Below are 23,435 nucleotides of genomic sequence, written 5' to 3'. Positions count from 1 at the left end.
TGTCACACCCAAGCTTAGTATAACTGATGAAAGTTCAATTATATGCGAATTGACTATTAAAGCATCAGGGCTCATCTGGGGGTCTGGGTCTCCCCTCCCCTTTTTGCTTACAATTGTGCTAAATCCCTTAATGTTGGAAAGAAATCGTACATTCATCAGGTGGAGCGTTGGAGGCCAGGGTGCAGATAACCGCTTTTACTGCATATGAGACATTGCAGTCCTGTTCTTAAGAACTGCCAGGCAGATTGGGAATCACGGTCACGGTTAATAGCAGCGAATTGCCAGCTCTTGATGGGTGGGTAGTCACTCCTTTCAGTGGTTGCCCCCTGGGGGAGAAGGTAGAAAAACAGAGGGAGGGAATTAGAGTGACTTTGCACAGTTGAGCAGGTTCATGCCGCTGGATCAGTGGCAAGCATTGGCAGGGCTCCACTCTGGGGAGGCTCACAACAACATCACAGTCTCATTTTTACCAATTGGTGTTGCTATAGCCAGTGGTGCACAGGGGGAGAGCAAAGAGAAGGGGGGGAGCCGGGGGGGAGAGTGAAAGCAAGAGTCTGGACTAAATTAAACAAACAAAAGTGCTTGTAAGTACCATTTAACCCATAACCATTAGCCCAGTGCTGCTAATTGTACTAAACTATATATCTGAAGTTCAGTGTGTGATTAAAGAGTTGGCTCACAAACTCTCTGCATAACCTTAATTTTTTCAAGGTTCTTTGAGTGTAGAATGGCTTATAATAATGATTTTGACTAATACGATTTTTGACATGCAACTTTAATGCTTAACCTTAGTACAACTCCAGAGCATTTCATGTGTATTCAGCTGTAAAGAGTGATGATTTAAAGGGATAATATAAGAAAAAGGTCGTTCTAGAATGAACCTCTAACAAATTGCATGAAGGAAGCTTATTATTCCATGAGTAGAGAGATATGCAGCTTTTCTGATCATTTTTCTGCTTGGTTCAAAAAATTGTTGAGACATGATTGGGGAAAGAAACACAAAAAATGAAATAGAAAACTGCAAGCAGTGAACATTCTTTTGATGGTTATGATTTTGTTGCCACTAAAAATACTCCTCAGTAATGTGGTTGTTCATCTTTCCTCTTGTTTTGGGTGAAGAATTCGTTCCAATAAGAAAATGCTGTTATTGGTTGGAGGATTGCCTCCCGGACCTGACCGACTACCCAGCAATTTGGTTCAGTATTATGATGATGAAAAGAAGACGTGGAAAATACTGACAAGTAAGTGGTTTATTTTTGTACAGTTGTCTTGATGAATTTAAAAACATGGTTAATCAAATTAGACACTTTATTGATTTGTTTCTCTTCAGAGATTTGTTTATGTATCACAAGGGGGCTTCACAATGGAGCAATAAATTGAGATTGCAGAAGATGCTAATTTTATAATAGGATAGGCCTAAATTAACATTGGCTTAAAATCATTCCAGTAAGTTTTTTAAGTAAACTTGTAAGTCTTTCATACTGCGACATGAATACATGCATATTTATGCACATATGAATAAAATCTAGTTAGGAAAAAAAAAGGCAATGTTCGAGACAGTTTTCTCAGAGTCAGATCCATGGTAAGCCATAGTACTAGAGCACACCTTTGATTCTCTTTTGCATTTTCATTTCCTTCTGCCAGCTTTATCTGTTGTCCACAATCATTAAAGAAAGGTTTCCTCTGTACTGCTCTGTGTCCATTGCTGACAGAAGCATTGGTGGAATATATCAGCTACAATAAACAGTGCACAGAGGCTCCTATCACAAAAATCTTTCTCACCTTCTTTTAAAGGTTGATTGTATTTTAGAGTAAGTATTTTGCCTCGAGCATCGAGATTTGGAACTTATTGTTATGTTGGTTGCGATTCCCAGTCTGACTTGGTCATGGAATCAAATCATAGCTTCCTGAGTGCAGCAGGCTGTGTGTGCATTAGTCCCCTTGTGGCTAAACTGGCTGCATTGGTCAATAAAACTAAATTTTAACTGTCAAAATTGCCCAAAGCAGTATAGATAAAATAATAAATGAACAATTTCGATCCATAAATCAAAGCCATACTTCTAAAACTGGACAACTGGTAAAACCTGGATTTCCTGATATACCTGCTTTTTTTCCCCAAGTAAAATACATTTTACAGAATTCTGTTCCTCATCCCTTATCCAATGGCCTTTAATGGGATATATCCATATTAATATTACATGCACAGGTTAGGATGAAAAAGAATTAAAAAGACTGCTATGATGCAGGACTTGAAATGATGCCTTTGCAAATTGCTTTCTCCCATGGAAAATTTAGAAGCCTTTGTCAAAGTGCTGCAATATAAAGACTGCTTAGGTATAGATTCCCTGGACTAATAGTTGAGGGTATTGTATAAAAATGGCAATTACAAAGGTCGTATGAACTGTACGTTAGAAAAGACTACAGCATCTGTACTAGGGAACATACTGTACTTCACATTTTTTAGAATAATGAAGTATGATGCTCACCTCTGTGTGCTACTGCTAAGAAAATACTGAAGATGGTAAGTCAGTGAAAAATCAATGATACTACGTAAGGCAGAAGTGTTCAGGTTTTTTTAATTTGTTGTGTCTAATCCAGTGGCTCATGAGGAGAGGCAGGAGAAATGGATGTCTTGCTTCAAGATCTGAATTCTCTACTGAATTAAAGTAGAAAACTTTATTCCGAAACTTACCTATCTGTAGATATGTCAGATTTTGCAAGAATGAAATTTACTCAGGTCTTGATTACTTACATTGTGGTACTAACTCCAAGACTATGGGATACTGGACCCAGAGGTGTGATACGTAAATGCTCTGGTTAAAAGACCATCGATGGTGGTGTTGAGAGATGTTTCTGAATAATTTTATGTAATTTTATCAAAAGAATGTAATCTTTTTTGTGTTACCCCTAACAGTAAACAAAAAATCTCTTTCTATTCTGGTTAATGCACGTAACCTTCTGTGCTGTGATTAAAAGATAATGCATCTGTTACAGTCCTAGCTAGCTCATGTTCAAGCACTTGGTGCTCAGCATTGGGAGTCCTGAAAGTCCCAGGATCTGTCTCAGTGTCAGCTGAGACAATGGCTGTCAAATACACAGCCCTCTTGTGACATAGAGTAATCCTGTTCTTACAAAACCTGCTAGAAAAGGATGCCCTTGTGGCCTGGACTACTGTTCGAGGAACACAGAGGAGAATGCTTGTCTTTTCACACTGAAAAAGACTAAATATTAACAAGCATGATTTTTAGCAAATATTATTACTACTCATCAAATGGTAGCAATAATTATTTTTAAAAAAAGTTGAAATAAGGGTTTGAAGTATCCACTGCTTTATTTTCTAACTTAATATAAGAGAGCATGGGAAGTGGAGACAAGTTGGAGTAGAACTTTTGTCCTGTCCTTTCCATAAAACACTGAACGACTCTACAGCATAGGAGTGCAGGGACTTGAAGAACTGTCTGTGACTGAGCAGTTTTAGGGAAGACCACAAACTAATCACCTTATAACATGGTGATAGTTCAGTGCGCTCATGGTGTTGTATGACATTTATGGTGTGGAGGAATTTAAGGACATTGTTCTATATTTATTTTTCATGTACTTTTTGCAATATAGGAGGAAGTACATTTATATCCTTCCTTTACCCTTTTACCTCACTCCCAGTCCACAGTTTTGGAAAATAATTGGTCTGTTTATTCTTATCAGAGATGTACAATCAGCAGTGAAGGAGGAAGATTCTTTTTTCTGTTTTTTTTTCACTTGTTTAGACAGTGCTGTCAGTCCTGAGGTTTGTGGTGGGTTGACCCTGGCTGGACACCAGGTGCCCACCAGAGCCACTCTCTCTCTCCCTCCCCCCAGCTAGACAGGGGAGAGAAGATATAACAAAGGGCTTGTGGGTCAAGATAAGGACAGGGAGAGATCACTCACCAATTACCGTCATGGGCAAAAACAGACTCAACTTGGGGAAAATTAACTTAATTTATTGCCACTCCACCAGAGTAGGGTAATGAGAAATAAAACCAAATCTCAAAACACCTTCCCTCCACCCCTCCCTTCTTCCTAGGCACAGCTGCACTCCCAATTTTCTCTACCTACTCCATCGCAGCAGCACAGGGGGACAGGGAATGGGGTTTACAGTCAGTTCATCACACATTGTCTCTGCCACTCCTTCCTTCTCAGGGGCAGGACTCCTCACACTCTTCCTCTGCTCCACCGTGGGGTCCCTCCCACAGGAGACAGTCCTCCACAAACTTCTCAAACAGGAGTCCTTCCCATGAGCTGCACTTCTTCATGAACTGCTGCAGTGTGGGTCCCTTCCATGGGCTGCAGTCCTTCAGGCACAGACTGCTCCAGTGTGGGTCCCCCACCGGGTCACAAGTCCTGCCAGAAAACCTGCTCCAGTGTGGGCTCCTCTCTCCACGGGTCTGCAGGTCCTGCCAGGAGCCTGCTCCAGCGTGGGCTTCTCATGGGGTCACAGCCTCCTTGGGGTATCCACTTGCTCCGGCATGGGGTCCTCCCCGGGCTGCAGGTGGAGATCTGCTCCACCGTGGACCTCCCTGGGCTGCAGGGGGACAGCCTGCCTCACCAGGGTCTTCCCCACAGGCTACAGGGGAATCTCTGCTCTGGCACCTGGAGCATCTCCTGCCCCTCCTTCTTCACTGACCTGGGTTTCTGCAGGGTTGTTTCTCTTACATGTTCTCACTCCTGCCTCCAGCTGCCGTTTCTGTGCCTGCTGCAACTTTTTTCCCTTCTTAAATCTGTTATCCCAGAGGCACCACCACCATCGCTGATGGGCTCGGCCTTGGCCAGCAGCGGGTCCTTCTTGGAACTGGCTGGCATTGGCTCTGTGGGACATGGGGGAAGCTTCTAGCAGCTTCTCACAGAAGCCATGCCTATAATGCCCCCAATACCAAAACCTTGCCACACAAACCCAATACAGGTTGCAGTTCACCCCCAGGTCATCAGTGCAAATGAGGAGTTTGCTCCCTAGTGAACAGGGACAGAGCAAAAGCTGTGTCCTGCTCATGAGGTTCTGTGATGGGAAGAATCTCAGTCCTTGCAGTCTGGTATTTTAGGGTGTTCTGTCTTATTATCACCTTAGGTGTATTTGATTTCCTCTTGTACTAGTAAATGTTTACAAAGTCTTTTCTTTAACCTTCTTCCTTCCAGTAGACTCCCCCACGCAGCAACAAAAAGCCAGGTTTTGCACTTAGAGACTTACTGATCCAATGTAAATACGCACAGAAATTCCCCTTTCACTCCTCCAAACCCACCTACATTACTCATTTTCTGCTGTGTGTGCCAGGGGCATTTGGAGGTAGGGAAGGTGGGAAAGAAGCTTGCAAACACTTTGTCCTGGGTGCAGTGGCAGGGCTGTTGAGGAGGAGATGGATGACACGAGACTGAACCTCCTCCTGTCACCTTCCACTGAGAGGAGCCCCAGAAGTTACCCAGCAGGGGCTGCAAGGCTGTTTGAGAGGGAGCTGCTTGCCTGTCGCCTGTTTCCTTCTCAGTGTGGAGAGCAGCTGTTGCAACCACTCCACTCAGTTGCTTAGGGCTCTCTGTCCTGCCTTGTGTGATGCATAAGGAACAGGAGAAGATCAACCATCAGAAACTACTGACTCCATGTAAGCCGTGGCGCTGCAGCTGGAGCTATGAAGACAGTTGCAAGTGGAACAGCACAAGCTATCGAGTATGACAGCTCAGCAGAGTAGCAATCTCATTTTGTTCCTGCGACAAGACTAGATCTATTGGCAGGGGATACTGCCCACCTCTCTCTGCCTGGCTACCCAAAGCACCAAATGCATCAGTACTAATGGGAGTAATTCTAAAGGTATCAGGAAAACAACTTGCCTTGTTCATAGATCCAGAAGAGGAGGGGAAGCATGCACCCATTTCCAATTTTTAATGTCATCATCTATAGGCAAGAATGCTATGGCTCAAGGGATCAGTAGATTTTTCACAGTCTAGTATTACTGTGTATTTTTCCTGTCTGATATTCCTAGGAGTTATTTTTTCTATGTTGGCAACAAAGAATAGAGACAGAACAAAGAAAAAAAAGGAGAAAGTAAGTGTCATTTTACAAACATTTTTGCCACCTAATTTTACTTGATGTGGGCACAGACCTAATCTGAGGTTCATAATGAGCATGTTGCTGTTTAATTTGCAACACTACTTATTGCACAGTCGTGTCTGAGCAAAGCAGAGGCTTTTATAGACAGTATGGCAACGTACAGCAAACAGATCTTCACTGCGTGGTTTCTTTTCAGGCTTGCCTACAAGTGCACAAACACCAGATCGTTTTTTGACTGGGTACTACCTATGTCACGTAGCAGCAACAAGCTACCACTGCCCAGTGACACAAACTGAATGGCTGATGGGTGTTTGACAGTCCTTAGTAGCAGCAAAAGTTCTGCTCTGTTAGTGGGGTTTCATTATTCCATGGTATTTCGCAGTCTTCATAACTACTTACTGGATGTGGGGCAGTGGGGGGGTCTCAGTGTCACCACCTCATGCCTCACTGCTCAGAACCAGCCACTGCTGCTTCGGTTTTAATTACCAGCTACCATCCTGCCAGGAGTCCTTGTTTAATCCTAGAACTCCTTTGGTTGTTTGGTTTAACTGCAACATTTAAGATTAATTAAACTTTAAGGAAGTGAAACAATGTTTTGTTTGTTAGAATTATTCTATAATAATTGCAAGTTTCAAAATCCAGAGCCTATAAAGATTTTTTGTGTTCAGAATTGCATAGCTCTCCCAAAAACCCTACTGCTAAGGCAATGATGTATTACTTTCACTTTCATTATATGTTTTTAATCAGAGCGTGACTTCACACTAGACAAAGCGATGCTTTATGCATGGTCTCCCTTGTTTTTTGCTAAAATCTTTTGACATGATTAATTTTACTTTAATGCTTTTGTCTTGTTGTAATGGTAAGGATGATGGGTATAAACCAGGGCAAAAAATACATGCTTTTCTGTCATAATGCCTCTAAGCATTTAAAAAATATATTAAATGAAAGAAAAAAATATCACGAGAGACTGATCCAACTGGAATTAAATTTCTTGCTACGTGAACAGAGAATGCAAGAAATAAATAAAAATGATGCAGTCATTGTTTTAGCGGGTTTTTTTGTGGTTTTTTCCATAGCAATGTATCCATCTGTCTGATTAGAAGCGATGAGTAGGAGAGAAATTGTGTCTTACAGATTTCTAGGTATACAGCAAATCCTCCTTTCAATGTAAAATTCCTTTTTCTCTAAAGCACAAACGGGTAAAATATTGGAAATATTACTGAACTCTTACATGGCATGTTCCATCCATGTGAAGCTGCAGCTGCAGCAGATCTTTCTTTCATATCAGTCCTTTGTTTTTCAGTAAGATACTAATTGTAACATTCCTTAACCTCCTTAGTTAACCACATCATCTGGGTAAACCATGGAGAGGATTCAGTGAGCATCAAAATAGTGGCAAATACATGCATGGGCAATAATGCATTTATGCTTAGGGATTGCACTAGGTTTGGATTTTAATCCAATGTAAAAGCCAACATCATTGTCCAATGAGAAATATGACACAGGTAATATGTTTGGATAGGAAAGACAGGGAAATGTCCAGAAGGTCACGAGACTAGAGGGTTTAATCAGGATGACCAGCACCTCATTTCCGGTTACCTCTTTTCCTAGTTATCCCTTAGTCTTATTTTTAGTTATCTTGACCTTCCTGCCCTTTGCTAGGTATATTTAAGTCTGCTGAGTTTGGTTAATGTGTAAGGACAAACAATGAATCAGGCATTTCGATTTCCTTCTCCATCCCTCTCCTTCATGCCAGCAGCAATCACACAATATCAAGGAGTTGTCATTTATTTGTCTTCCTCTGACTCACTGATTATAACAAGCAGCTGGTAACCTTTTCATCCTCAATGCTCCGATAAAGGGGGTCTGACTTCTCCTTCCTTCCCCAGGTTGGCTGTGCTTTCATTTTTACATGAGGCAATCTCCACTGCAGGTAGTCTGGTCTGAATACAGTATCTTTTTATTCCTGCCATTCTGACTTTTTAAATTTCCCTTGAATATGTTCCGTGACAGTACAACCTCCTGTACAGCAGTCCTCCATCTTCAGTAACAACATTTTGAATGTCAGCCAGCACTTAGGTATACTGGTGGTTCTAGAAACCCTTTCAGCATCATTATTTATGTATTTTATCCATAGGGAAGTCAAGTAAAAGGAAAGTAGAATGGTTTGCTTCATGTCATAGTATCACAGAACCTGGGTCACTCCACTCCCCAGCCTACATCGTTTCTGCTGGAATAGGTTATACTTCTTTCTTCTCCGTTTTCTTTGGCAATTCTATGGTGCTCAGTTGTATCAGCCTTTCCTATACAGAATGATACGTTGTCCTTCCTGGGCAAATTAATAACAAAACTCCTGTTCCTCTGTTTTTCTGAAATGGCTTCGGAGTCACTAAGAGCTTCTCGGTCCTTCATGTGTTGGAGTACTTTATCCAGTTTTCTCTTTTCAAAGTTGGTTACTTACAAGACAAACAGTATGATTTATATGCTCATATCAGAGGTTCTTGGGAGAAATTTTCAAAGGCTTAAGTGTCAGCTTAAGCACCACTAGGTGCCTAGCATATATTGTGCCTTTGGAAGTGTTATGTCTTTTAAGTAAATAAATTCATCCACTGTAGCGCTTTTACTTTTTAGAAGAATGATAGCATGTTAGAAGCAAAGGTTTCCTCCTTCAATTTACCCCCAATCAATTGGTAACTGAATAAAAGAAGTGATGTTTGCAAAAAGTGAGTCGAGTCAGATGGACAGGTTCTCTTGACATATGCCAGTTATAAATTCTTCCCCCTTTTTTTGTCACTTGTGAGAATAGTGCACACTTGTGTTAATCAAAAATGTGTCTTGATGATCCCTTCTTGGCAGCCCTGATAAATTTCATCTCCCTTACTCCATTTATCCAGCAGTCAGGGATGCTGCAGCTTCTGCTTCAGTGCTGTGTCGAGGATGGTTGCAGCATTGCATTGAAAAGCTTGAGCAAGCATTAGCATATTGCTAAGGCAGAAGTCTTTATATTACCCACTAGATAGATTTAATAAATGTGGTAGATGTATGTAGAAGTTGTACATCTACACGTATGCACATGCTTATATATATATCTTCCTTCTTAAATAAACACACTGATTGCACTAAAAGCTAATTTGAAACATAAATTCCATCTATATTTTCCATCTTTATGTTTAGACCCTTTTGAAAGGTTCAAAACCAAGAAAATATGGTCACAAAAGAAGAGAGATTCATACACAGAAAAGTTGAGTGATTGGTATGACTGTCCAACTTTAAGCCTGCATTTAGGAGATTAATTCAAGGTGGTCGGACACACTGCTAATAAGCCACATGTTTTACACATTCAGGGAAGTGAGAATATAGAAGTGAGAAACAGAAATAGAGTGAACAGTATTTTTTTATGTGTGACATACCAGAGGTTAGCCACAACTCCCATTCTGAGGATGATGCATGGGAATTCAACCATGCAAGTGCCATTAATGGTGCACGCCTGCGTATCTAAGAGCAAGACAGAGCTCTAAGAATGAGTGAAAATGTAGCATGTTCTCACAATGAAAGCTATATTTGTGCATTAAATATTATTTTCTTCTGCACTATCATGTGAGATAACTTTCCAGAAATGTCAGCCCTCTTCCTGTGCATTTTTCCTTTTGATAACAATATTGTTAGCTTCTGCTTTTACACAGGTGTTACTTGACTGTGTGTATCTTTTGTGATAACGTCTGTACTCTGTGCCTTATTCGTAAGTGTGGTGTCTTGTGGACTGGATAGCTTTCTCTTCCTGTGTTCCCAGTCCCTTTATATCTTGCTACGCTGTGTCTTTGAAACGGCCAGTCTTATCACTGCATTCAGTCTGTTTGTGCTGAAGCCCTCAACAGTCTTTCAGCTTCTCTTGGCTACTTTCTGCCCTTTGTTACGGACTTGTGAACACCCACCTCTCTGGAAACCAGGCTGTTCATTTTCTTCTGCATATACAAAGATGCCTCTGAATCTACTCGCCTTCGTCCTCAGAAACTTCACTGGCAAACAGTTACTTTCAGGCAGAGTCCAGAAGTGTTACCCAAATATCCTGTTCCCTGCCCATGCTCAGCCAAGACTGTTTGTGGTTGAAAACCTGAGTGGGACAAGAGAACAGGACACAACCCTGTTCCAGGACATCCTTAGGCAGGGCACCGAGACAGTGCAGAGTTGAGCCATGGGTGGCTCCAAGTAAGAAGGCAGCAGGTGTAAGACGGATGAATTATCAGATGATCTGTGCCATTTCCAGAGCAGATGCCGATGTCAGGCTTCTGTGGAGACATCTTACAAAGAAAGCTGCTGGTTCCTGGAGATGCTGCTTCCTGCTATATCCTTGCAAGTACATCAGAACCTTTGATTCAAAACCTTCATCCTACATCACAGAACTTACCTTTTTCTACCTCATCTTCCAGCTTGAGTTACATATCTTTACAGATGGCTTGAGGATGACAGTTCCATTTTGCAGCAACTTCTACAGCTTTGTTCCAAGGCAAAAAGAAAAATTCCTTCGAATGTGTTTGCAAAACCAGAGTTGTATCAGAACGTCCCTTCTCATCTCAACATCTCTTGTGAGTTGGGAAAGAGGCAGACAATTGAGGTTCGAGTCCCTTCTTTGCTTAAGTCAGAGTACAATTTTTTAACTTACAAATCCCTCATATATGTCCCAAAGCCCCACCAAAGAAAGTTTTGTCCAGCTTTGCAAGGCTAACTGCAAACCAGAAACTGCGTAGCTACAAATAACAAGTTGCTATGACTTCACTGGTAAACCCAGGTGAGCAACAGAGCATAGATACTTGGGCTTAATGCAGCCCTAGAGTCTCTGCAGCTTTTCGAGTCATCTCAGCCTATGGGCATCATGTGTCTGCTATGAACACACATACATATCCTGGTCCAGTAGGAACTGGGAGCTGCGTTGTCCTGTCTTCTGTCCATGCAAGTGTCCCACCTGGCTAGTTATAGATTGCAGTAAAGTCACATAATTTCTAGTAAAAGGAAATATTTGCCAAAAATTTTCTCACCAGATCTGTTTGTGTAGGTTCCTTAATACTATTTGGCCACTGTCTCTAAAAAATCAGCCATCTGGAATAACTTCCACACAAAATTATGTGGCATTGTGTGAATTTAGTGTTCCCTGCAAACATGGCTTTCTGTTTCTTAGATGATTGCAGGTAAAATTTATGTGTTTATTCTTATCTAGTTTCTCTGGGATTTATGTAGCATTAATGGGAGCTAGGCATGTATGGAGATGAAAATGAACTCTGGTGTGTTTCTAGTTGCTTACTTTAGAAAGCATTCCCTTTTTTCAGTATCTAATGTGACATTTTATTTATGTACAAATGGGTTGCAAACAGGATGGCAAAGCACCGCTAGCTGGGCAAAATGTAATCATAAAAAATTCTCATAGAAATCCTCAGACTTTTTTGAGAAATTGATACATGGTTTATAAATTTTCTCCTCTCAAATGTTGCTAAAACAAAAGGCAGTTTCCTTCCAAGAAGTATTTTGTACACAATTATTTGCAATACAGATTTTGGAAGCCTGCCTTAGCTTTCTCATTTTTGTAAGTACTATTAATGGCAAGAGGTGCACATTTTGCATCCTCAACTTTATTTGCTGTTGTATGTCCTTATTGCATTGTAGTGGCTCATCGTTTGTAGGAAGTCATTCTCCTTTCAATTTTCCTCTATTTTCTCACAGCTTGATTAAGTTCTTTTCTCCCTTCCCTTCCCCATCCCTTCCCCCTTCCCTACTGGCTCCCCTGCTCCCGTACCTTCCCTCTGTTTAAGACAGAAATAAAATTTATTACAGACTTGAGAGGGGTTTTTTCTAAGCTTTCTGTCTCATACCAGGTGTTGCATGAGCTACTGCTTTCATTTAACTGAATGCTGGAGTAAGTATCTGCAGGAACAGACTAATATGTCTTTACGGGAATGGTTTTTGGTATGTTGTTTTGTCATGTTTATATATTGTGATTCTACTCCCAAATGGGGATTGTGCTACTATAGGGTATGCAACTGCAGAATGACTGTTCACACCGAGAAAAAAAGTGTTAACAAATTGAATAGTAATGAATTAACCTGCAGAAAAAGCATTTGCCCTAGTACACAGAAACCCTGCATAACTAGAGCATATAATTTTAAATGAAGCAGGCTCTAGGAATGCCTCAATGGGTGTGATGTCGACAGTAGCTCATAATTCATGGATATGAATTATGGCTGAATATCAGGAAAAAACTTCCTGACATTGAGATCTATTAGGTTGTGGAATAATCTCCCGTGGGAAATGGTGGAAATCCCATTGCTTAAGATCAGAATGAGCACTAGGAAAGGGACAAATCCTGGCCTGGCCTCAATCTTCTAGGGCAAATGAATTAATTGTTTTAACATATGACTGCCTATCAATCTAGACAGTGATGTCTTCTGATATTCGCCGGGCAGGAGCGACAAAGGCAGCTGTAGTACGAGCTACCCTACTTTGCCCCGTGCCCATGTCCCCTCTGCTTGTGAGTAGATCACCCCCAGGGGTAAAAAAAAAAAGGGGGTGACTTCTGGAGAATCACTGTGCTGGCTTCTTGGAACCCGTGGCTTGGGACCTGAGGATCCCTGCTCAGCTTGCAGCTCTGCTGCCGGGGGTCTCCCAGCCACCTTCCACACGTGGCGCAGGTTGCCTTGGGTCCTCCACCTCCGTCTCCTCCAGTGCTGCCCTAAGACTGCTACTGCTCTTGTGAGTTCCCTTAAATAAATGTGCACAAAGGGGTGGGAAGTGCTGTCGCAGCCTCCCAGAGTGGTCTCTTTATAACAGGACACCAAGGCAGGGTGTCGAATGCAGTAAGTTGTGTCACAAGAGTGTTTGAGGGTGCAAAGCCTAATCAGGTGGTGTCGGTGGACTGGGCTGAGTGGCAGAAGCCTGACGTCGGGTGGTCTTGTCCGTAGCGCCTGCAGGGAGCAGTGTGTGAATAAGACGGGCTGTATTTTTGGCACGGAGAGGGCAGTTGGTTTCCAGCTGCGGTGCCCTGAGCTAACCTGCATCCGTGTGAACTGCGTGTGAGGGGTGAGGCGTGGGAGCGAGCCTGGCACCCCGGCCGTTTGGTGTGAGACACCCTCACTCAGGACCCTTGGCAGGTGGCGAGAGGGACCACCAAAGGGGATCGGGATCTTTTCCACAGTGTGATCGTCTGTTGTCTGTGAACTGGGTAAGCCTACCCAGACACTCACTGAGCTCAGCAAACACGCAGAGCTTCCAGTGGCTAATGCGAGCCTGTCGTTTTCAGTAACAAATTATCTGTGAATCATTTTAGAGTTTCCCATTTTGTTACAAGTAGTTAATGTATTTAATGCACACTATTTAGATTTAATTTAGGGGGGAAAAAGTCTTCCACCCTGAGATGGCTACAGCTAAAACTATTAAATCAAGCCTGTTGCCTTGTGAGTAAAAACTAGATAAATGCAAGTGAAGTGGCAGTTTTGCAATGATGACAATAACCAGAACCTTAATGTATACAGGTAGGCCAACGCTTTCAGTTCTGATTATTTGAAAAAAAAAATGTTTTGACTCCAAAACTTGAAACTAGGAGATGGTAAATGCTCCTCCCTGGGTTAAGCAGGAAGGGAAAAATTGAGATGCGCTTGCATCACTTTCAGGTGGGGAGGCTTGGCAAATTATGTTATTAGAAATCATTAAAATAGATTTAAATAGAATTACCATGATAAGTGATGCAAGAGCCATGTTTCTTCTCTTCCTCTCCCTCCCTCCCAGTTTTACATGCAGAAGAACAGAGTGTATGTCTCCGATCTGTACTCAGCAGCAGCTGCTTGCTTGCTGGTCAGGAATTACAGCGGCTGTATGTGTACAGCCTTAACAAACATATATACCATATGTAAAAAATATTTTTCTGATTGAAATGACATGAAAGGAATGTCAAAGAGCTGCCAGATTAGAAAGAACGAACTGGATTTTTTTTTCCTTGACAAATCATTAAAGACTAACAAAAAAGAAGTCCAATTAAAGGTCATGGAGCAGTCTTCTGCCCTTATGCATGTGAAAGGCATTGTGCAGGCATAACTAAGGCAGAATTTGACTCCCAAATTAACTCATTTGCTAGATGCAAAACTGAAGGAAAATCCTTATGACCGGCTTATAAGTGTATATAATGAAAAATTACAGCAGCAGAAAAATGTATTAGTATCATATCTCTAATTCAGCAAAGTATTAATCACACTGATGTTCAGCAGTGTGTTTAAGTACATGCTTAAGTACTTTACTAAGTACTGCCTGTAAACAACTCTATATGACGGTGCATTAACATAGGACAGAGTTTATCTATATACTCTCTCCAGAGAACTACAAGTATTTTAAGCACTGTGACAGCCAGTAGCACAGAGCTGGATGATCTGTGGTGTCCAAATCCCAGCCTTCTGGCTAGTCCCCATGCAGTCCTTGTCTCCCAGCTGCATTACCATTAATGTCTGCACAAGCTCGTTTAAACTTTGTTTTATTCAGCAGAATCACAACTGCTGGAATCAGCTGGGCATTTACTGGCTCCTGTTAAGTTCAGCTCTAGGAAAGAAAGAGATGTCCATGGCTCAGGTGTCTCGTGTAAGGGCTTATACAGCGCTCAAGCCTCCAGCTTAAGTCTTGTTAATGTGTATGGTGTTTCAGGGGCTTTCTGCACTGGGACACATGTCACCCAGCAAGGTTGGAGCCACTGTCCTCCTGTCAGCTCTTGGGCTGTCTCCAGCACAGCTCCAAGAAATGATCATTTCAGCGCTCAGAAGTTTGATTTTTCTTAACTGCAAAGATTTACAACAGCAATAAAGCCCTGACATAGCGTCCCTTTTCCTGAAGCCATGATTTGGCTTCACTCCAGCTGCTTGATTTTAACAGCCTGGCCTCTGAGAGAGGCAGGGCTGCCGTGAAAAGGGGTTTCCCCCCAGGTAAAACAGTGCTGGTGCCCACTTGAAGCAGTTGCAGTCACTTGAGGGCTTTCATTTGAAACTTTCAATATTGGAAAATAATTCGTTGTCCTCAGACAAAATAGCCGATTCCTTAGAGAAGAGTCCTCTGGTGTTACATGGCACAAAACAGTAGTGTACAGCAGGAATGAAGATACATCTTTAAATAATAGAAAAATTTGTTTGAATAATGCTAAACTCGCTGTTTCAGGAGAAAATGTTTTTATACAGAAAACTTCTATTGATCTATCACCTGCTATTGATTCTCACAAAAAAAATTCTTCCAGGGCTGGCCACTTAACCGTACGATACCATGGTTATTTGCCTCTGCTTCTGAAGTCACTAATTACCTTTTTGCAGTATGCAGAAAGTGTTCCTCAGAGCTCTGCATTTCCCCTGACGCTGAGAGGCTTTGCGGGGTGCTGTGGGGTTACGTAGCAGCAGGGTGCTGGAGCTGCTGGGGGGTGCACAGCTGGGGATGGGAAGCCTCTTCCTCTTTGCAGAAGCGAAGGTGTAGAGGTAGCACCAAAGCACTGGAAGCCTAATGATTGCGCACCAGTTCTGGGTGTAAGGAACCCCATGGGGGGTGCAGGCAAGGTGAAGGAGTGGCTGGTTTTGGTTGCTTGGGTTCGCTGCGGGTTGCGTACTTGCAAAAGGAGGGCAGACGCCAGAGCTGCCTGCTGGGTCTGCAGCTGGAATTTGTCCTGGGTGGGCTGTGGAGGCTGGTGCAGAAACGTCCTGCAAGTGTCACAGGAAAAAAACACAAGCCGAGGAGAGTCTGAGCTATTAGAGGTAAGACAAGTGAACTGCGTGGACCAAATTCATACCACTCCATGAAATCTATGGATGAAATCTATTACAAATTTAATGTCCGTGCTACTTAAAAATGATTTGTGGTTGTCCACTGGAGCAACCCACAGACAGATACTAAAAATCTGGAAAGAAGTATTTGATTTAACCATTTGTTGATCGTTTCTATATGCCTTTTTAATGTGTTGTTTCCTGCCACTGGTGGATACAGCACCTGCTGAACTTGCGCCCCGGACCAACTGGGACTTTTAAAACAAAAGAGAACCTGAGAGTACAGCAGTTGGGGCTAAGTCAGTAGCATGAAGTTAATTCAGGTATCGCTATACCATACCGTAACAATTTCGGTACTCACAGTCCTTACACTGGGACTGTCTCTTCAGAGCGCAACAATAATACTGCCCTTTGTCATGTGTCTAAATAAAGCCTAACTGAGTACCTAATTCTGATTATTTCAGGGAAGTTGCTGCAGAGTTACATTAGCAGTGTTGCCAACAATTTTATCTCTGATCTTGCACATTTAGTATATTAAGGCAAAGCTTTGTGATTCAGCTGATTATTTTTTAAATGGGAGGTTTTGATCTTATGGTTGAAAATTAAAAGTAAATTGAAAGTAAATTGAAGAAAGTAAATTGAAGGGGCATCAAGCATATGTAGTGTCTTGGATGTAGTGGTCTGGATTGTAATTTTTTAAAATCTTTTGGGTTATCAGCACTTGTACTCCAGAGTAGGGAGCAAATAACTAAGCCCACAGGATTTGTAATGTGATTTGAAGACAAGTTTTTTGCAAAAATGCTTAGTATTCATGTTTATCAAAACTGCATTTATGCACCCTGGTACTGCAATAGGAATTAATGTATTTGTGAACCACCAGTGACATGGATCTCAGCAAGTGTCCCAAACAGGTTTTTGTAATCGCTCAGAGGTTCTACTTGTTGCAGAACACCAAAAAGTACTTCTTTATGTCAGAAAACAAAATAAATCAGAGGACTTACCAATTGAAAGCCTACATACAGCTGATCATATGGAGCTATCTTTGCAGACTCAATGTCTAAAGTTCAGTTTTAAGGACTCTACAGAATTTTAACGAAGGTATTTCTCTAATGAAAATGCCACTCTGCTTCTTGGGATATGTATAAGCAGTGCAAAATTTCAATGTTTCTGTGTTGTGTAAAAGGTACGCTGGCACAAGGAGTAGGCTAATTTCATCAGCTCATTTTGCAGGTAGCTGCTATTATTGTTTGTCATCTGCGGAATTTTTTTGAGTCTGGATATTTTATGATTTTGTTATGGTCAAAGGATTGCAAGAGATCTAGCTCATCTACTTTTCTCCAGGGTGGCACCCACTAGTTGAGCCACAATACCTGCTAGTGCTCATGTTCCTAGGTGGTTACAAACATAAAGTAAAATGTGCTCTTTTAAACAATCTAATCAGTGCTTTAAGGTAGTTTAAGCTAGTGGCTTTTTCTAATTGTAAGAGACTAGAAGCAATTACTGCAGCCCAGCTGATAAGTAGTGACTTTCACAAGCACAGCGCTAAACCAAAGCAATTGCGTTGATCATCTGTTCGTGCTCTGTAGTATGAATCAAAACTGTTTGTATCAGTGGTAACCTAATTTGTGTAAAAACACATTTATTTTAGCCAGATGTGGATCAGCAGTGTCCATATGAATATATATGATCAAATGCACTGCATTTGGGATTATGTTCTGTCTTCATTAAGTATAGGAAGACTGCAAACTCCTCAGACAGGATCGGTCTGTATTAATGTCCAGTAATAATGCACTGCACATTTTGTCAGTGGTTTTGCAATGAATTAGAAAAAGAACTCCTCAAGTGCACTTTCTAGTTTTATTTCCTTTGTCTTTCTTTTTCTGTGACATTTTTTTCATCTGTTCTCCTTTGTGAAAATCCAAATTCATCAGGGATGAAGGATGAGTTGAGTTTTCACCTGCAGGGTATGTGACAGGACATACTGTTGGGCAGCACAAATCTGTCTGCCCATGCTTGTCTTCCAGTTCATAGTTGAGATGTAATCCTGCCTGATCAAGTGCTGCATTGCCGCTTGGGTGTACCCCTCCGTGTGGCTCTTTCAAGATGGCTTTTGGGACACTAGCAGGGATATAGGCCTGTGCAGCGCTGGCTGTGACAGGCTGCAAAATGCAAGTTATCCCATTGCTGGGGTAGAGAGGAGAACTGGGGGTGTGCTTACCCCCATCAGTACTGCTGCCCCGTGTTAGGAGCATCCCCAGCAGCTGCCCTCAGGGAGGCTTCCTCTGCTGAGTAGGAGGATGACTTGCTCTACCCATACCAGCAAAGAAAAGTAAAAGACTGACTTCAAAATGGTCCTGGCTTTTTGCTCTCCTTCTCTTGGCCATGAAGAAGAAGAGTCTGCAGGAGCTTGCAAGGCTGGGCCGGGTCATGAGAAAGTGCTGTATAGGGGATCTAGGATAGCTGTGTTTTCATAGGAAGCTGGAAGAAGCTGGATGTTGGGAAGGAGTGCTTGGCTGTATTTTATATACAGGTTTAATAATAAATAGTGTTACTGGGATGGATGATGCCTTGAGAGGGACAGTTCTTCTTGTAAGCGGTTGGGAAAGAGTGAGAGAAGGTGTAATTTGGCAGCGGTGTGTATGCAGGTGAATACCAGTCCCTTCCCACATTCCTGATAGAATAGGTACACTTCAGCTGCTGCACACCTTCCCCAAAAAATTGTTCTTTAGGGAGATGAGAAAAGAGCTGTAATCTGGCCACCTTTATGCAGGTCGGTCTGGGATTAACCTTGAGTAAAGCACTGTGTTTCCATTGGAAAGGAGTGACTATTTTAGAAAGGATTCTTTTTTTTTCCCTTTAATTCTGCAGGTTATTTTTTTGCATCATGGTTTCCTCATGTCCTCTTTCCCCTTCCTTACCCCTGTAATGAGGAAGCACGCTCTTTGTCAAAAGCGAGCATGTTGTTTTACCCAGCTTCCAGATCATTATTAAGAGAGAGAGGGAGAGAGATTTGGCGGCGTGTTGGTGGGGAAGGGAACTGTGCCTGCTATATTTCACTGGGACTGGCGCGTGGAGTAGAAAAGCAGATGTGTGTGGACTGCCAGAGAAATCGCTGACTGATCCTCGCGCAGTCTGGGTTCGGGGAGCTGAGACAAGACGAGGCAAAGCAGGTATGACTGATAACTGTGCCAAAGCCTGAGCACCCGCCATGCCCATTGCAGGCAGCGGGAGCCGGGGGGGCTCAGCATCCACCAGGATTGATGCGCCGAGCATTCTCCGGGGTTCGTGTACTCCGTTTGATTTCTTCCCTTTCACGCCGAACACGAGGAACAAGCAGAAGTTAACTGCTTGGGAGGAAGCTGGCTATGTCTTTTTTTGTGCTGCGTCTCACCTCTTTGTTTTTTGGTTGGCTGCAAAACCTGAAGCCAAAAGATGATTGAAATGCCTCTCCCGCGGGCGGGGGGAGCCGAGCACACCGCACCCCATCTAGTGGCTTAGCCTCAAACTGCCGGCGAGAAGGAAATGCGGCAGGAGGAGGAGGAGGAGGAGGAGGAGGAGAAGAGGAGGAGGGCTCCTGCAACTCCTGCCAGGGGCTGGGTGCACTTCGGACTCCACAGCACCTACGTGGGCGATTCAGAGATGCTGAAGCAGCTGCAGGGTAAGGCAGGCGTTAGCTGCCTGTCAGACCTAGGGCGGATGACACACAAGGGACTTGCACCAAGCTTGAAGAGAGCGTTAGACAGACGGCGATACCAAGCCCTCCGGAGTTAGGAAATGTGAGAATTAAGCTGCTTCTGCAACCTTAATTCGGCCTCTGTTTGCACAGGCATTAAGATACGATCTCTAATGATATCACACACTATTCTTTGTCACGTGTCAGTGCACAGAAGGGACCGTGCTGAATTTCTGCTCACAGTATTTCTTCTCTGTTGTTCAGCAAGTAGATCCTGTCTGTCACACGCTACTGAAGTCTTCTGAAGACAGAATTTTTTCACAAGGTTTCCTTCGCAGGCTTCATAACAACAGGGGCCAATTGCTTCATTGGCATTCGTTGTGGTATTTTTGCACCATCCTCTTTGTGAGGAGCATAGTCTGTCATTGTTCCCGTTTTGTAGATGAGGAACAGAGGTGCAGCGAGGTTAAAGTCGAAGGTAGCCTTTAGTTTGGGGTGCCCATTTCAAGACCCGTCAGACCATGCCTTCCAGACTGCCTCTCCCACCTGCTTCAGTTACAGCAGTGAGCACAGAGCTCTCCTACCTATCAGACACAGGGATCAGATCGGGCTCTCCGAAAATGAAGCACACGTAGTTAGTGTTCTCAGAACAGGGGAAGCGGGTAGCTGTGGAAAAAATTAGCTTAAGGGACTTGTCTACAACCACAGTAAAATCGTGTGGCAAAGGCAGGGACAGGATCCTGTCCGCCAGCTCAGGGCACAGCTGCCTTAACTGTGAGAAATCCCATCTGATCCCGCAGCCCCCAGCCTCTCCCTAGACACCATCCAGAAGTGAAGCAACCTCTGGCAGCCAGAGGTCTTGTTCACTGTTACCTGCGCCATTCACAGCGTGCCTTCATCCCCTGCACGGGGGCTGTGGCCATGTGGTAGGTGAAGCTGTTGCTGTTGTTTCAAGTTCCTTTCCACCCAAACCTATCCCATGGTCTTGTCTCCTCCTTCATGTCAGCGCTGGAACTCATATGACTCCTGGGTGAGTCTGCTCAGGGCATTAAACCAAAATGAAAATATACTCTCTTGTTTTCTGGGTTATATTTCCACCCATAATTGCTTTGAGAGGGCTCACTGCGGGGTGCTGAGGAGAGACTGCTGGCACAAAGAAGGGCCTGGATTGCCTGGGCTGTGAGAGGCCTGGTACAGTGTGTTTTGGATTTAGTGTGAGAATAATGTTGAAAACACTGATGTTTTAGATGTTGCTAAGTAGCGCTTATCATAAGTTAAGGATTTTTCAGTTTCCCTTGCTCTGCCAGCAAGCAGGTGCACAAGAAGCTGGCAGGGAGCACAGCCAGGACAGCAGACCTGAACTAGCCAGAGGAATATTCCATACCATAGAACATCTTGCTCAGTATATAAACTGGGGGGGGAGTTGGCCAGGAGGGGCAGATTGGTGCTGGGGCATCAGTCAGTGGGTGGTGAGCACTTGCACTGTGCATCACTTATCTTTTCTTGGGTTTTGTTTCTCTCTTTTTTGGTTGGTTTTTTTTTTTTAATATTACTTTTAATTACGATTATTATATTTTATTATTGTTGTTGTTATTATTCTATTTTATTTTAATTTAGTTATTAAACCATTCTTATCTCAACCCACGAGTTTTACTTCTTTTTTTCAGTTCTCCTCCCCATCCCACTGGGAGTGGGGGTACTGAGTGAGCAGCTGTGTGGTGCTTAGTTGCTGGCTGGGGTTAAACCACGACACCTGCTCACTCCAATTTGTGAGGCCAGGCAGGGAAGCTTAGTGGGGAACAGATCTGGGTTAAATTCAATGCACCTTAAAAAAATAGTGTGGTTTCTTGCTTGTTTATTGCTTGGCTGCATGCATGCGTCAGCCATCACAAGGAGTGATGGGACCTGGGACATGAAAGGGCAGAAGTGTTTCTTGCAGTGGCAGCTTCTGCAGGTCTCTGGCGTTCATGGGACTGAACCTTCAGCAAGATGGGCAGTTGGGAAGTATCACAATTAGCTGTTTAAGGACCGTACAAGCATAAATAAACAGAGAGGTGCCAGAGGAGATGTGCCCTGAAGCCCCTCATAATGGCAGGCCATAACTTCTGAATGCCCCACATCTCCTCAGCATTTTCATAGACTTGGAGGTGAAACTGCCTTTTCAAGGTATGCTGAGAAATGGTGTGTCATGTAGGCTGGCTTTGTAGATCTGCTGTACACATCTCTGCCTTTTTGAATTCAGGCTGTTGCTGGTGACAGTGGAGGCTGTGTGTCCTGGGAACCCGGGGGTGTAAACAGCACAAGTTTCTACCCAGATGTGCTGACAGTGGAGGAGTGGGAAGAGCGCAGGACTTGGGGCTCTGGATTAGTACGTGCTGCTGTGTTCGCAGATTTTGCCATCTTTTCTTCCGGTTGTGGTCCTTTCTGCCACGTCCCCTCTGACCTGACCTGATCTAAGCCATCCCTGTCTGTTCATTTAAGTTTCATTCCGCTCTTGAATTCAGTCTCCACCAGAACCTGGTCCAAGCATGGTTACTAGCACAGCCCCCATTTCATTCATGCGGGCTCTGTGTCTCAGTCCCCACTTCCCTTCACCTAGCTAACTGAAAATGATACTTTCATGAACAATACTGTTTGCAAAATTAACTTCTTCAACAAAAAATGCAAGCCAGTTGAGGATACTTAGTTATGTGTATTTTAAGTATTCGGGATTGATCACAACAACTTTAATTTACTCTACTGTACATGTCAAATCCTGCAGTCCTGGCATGGCCAGTGATTTAAATTAACCTGACCTTTCATCCTGTTTATCAGCAGTCCATGACCATGCACTAGTGTGTCATTTGTGAATTATTTGTGATTCTGTGTGAACATGGTTCAGCCCATGAATTTTGACACTGCTTGACTTAAATAGCAGCTGCTTGTGCTATGATACTCAGCTTGGTATTCAGTTTTGAGAAACACGGTTTTGCTTCTGTTTCCTGACTGGGTGCTTTCTAAATCCACAAAAAGTTTTTGAGGAGATGGAACAAATTTTTCTGATCGTTATGATGAGGCATCACAACACATCTTTCATAACAGTTTTGCTGAAAATATTAAACAATACTATTATTATAGAACGCAGAAGAAAATTAACATAAACTTAGTCCAAATTTATTAATATTTTTTTTTCAGATATACATTCTCATTTAATCTTCTGTATATAGATTTACGAAGTAAGTATTGTGTACCAATTTTATATGAGTATGTGGTTTTGCTGCCCAGGTCAAACTTCCTTCCCTGAATTTGAAAACTGTCTGTGGGTCTGTCATTTCCTTTCCTTGGGAGCCCATCTGTGGGGAGAGGTCTAGGAGAGCAACATTTCTGCCTGGTTTCTGTTGAAGAAACCAGTCCTTTGTGTTACCTAATTTATGTGGATTGATTCCTGTGTTTCCCTCTGTATTCGTTTGCCTAGTGGTTAGAATATTTTAGGGTGGGCTCTTATTGTCCATCCTGAGCAAAAAGAATATTATAAATTATGTTTAATTCTGTCCATCATGGAAAAAGTGTCAACAGTAAGACACTCATTTCCTGGTACTTGGAACGACCATTTCAGTGGTGATGAGAACATTCAGCTCTGCCGGGGCATCTCCAAGTGCCTTTTTTTCTCAGGGTGCTGGTAGGGACGTGCGGAATCGGGGTGAAGTCTGGGCTGCAGTCCTCGCTCAGACAGCAGTGTTCCCACCTATGGGTATGCGTCAGGGCATGGTGGGGCTGGTGGCTTCATGAGAACAGACCTCAACACAGGTCCAAAGTCCATCCAGGAGACAAAGACAGGACTGGATATGGACTGCCGCGTACCTGCACGGGTTCCATCCAGGCCAGGTCTGGGTGCCTAGGCCTGAGCTGAAATTGGGCTCCTGTGCCCATGGGTGAGAGGTGTTGG

The 23,435-nt window shown here is 43.1% G+C and overlaps 1 protein-coding gene across 1 annotated transcript in view; it reads left to right on the top strand.

Moving 5' to 3' along the window:
* Positions 1–23,435, top strand: part of KLHL14 (kelch like family member 14) — a 62,623-nt gene that overhangs the window by 15,877 nt on the left and 23,311 nt on the right. Inside the window, exon 2 of the mRNA XM_075024309.1 lies at positions 1,120–1,241. Within this exon, the coding sequence (XP_074880410.1) occupies positions 1,120–1,241 (122 nt within the window). The remainder of the gene's footprint in view (positions 1–1,119; positions 1,242–23,435) is intronic.

Source organism: Buteo buteo, chromosome 3, assembly GCF_964188355.1.
Source record: "Buteo buteo chromosome 3, bButBut1.hap1.1, whole genome shotgun sequence".
Taxonomy (NCBI): Eukaryota; Metazoa; Chordata; class Aves; order Accipitriformes; family Accipitridae; genus Buteo; species Buteo buteo.
This window is presented reverse-complemented; position numbering and strand designations above follow the sequence as displayed.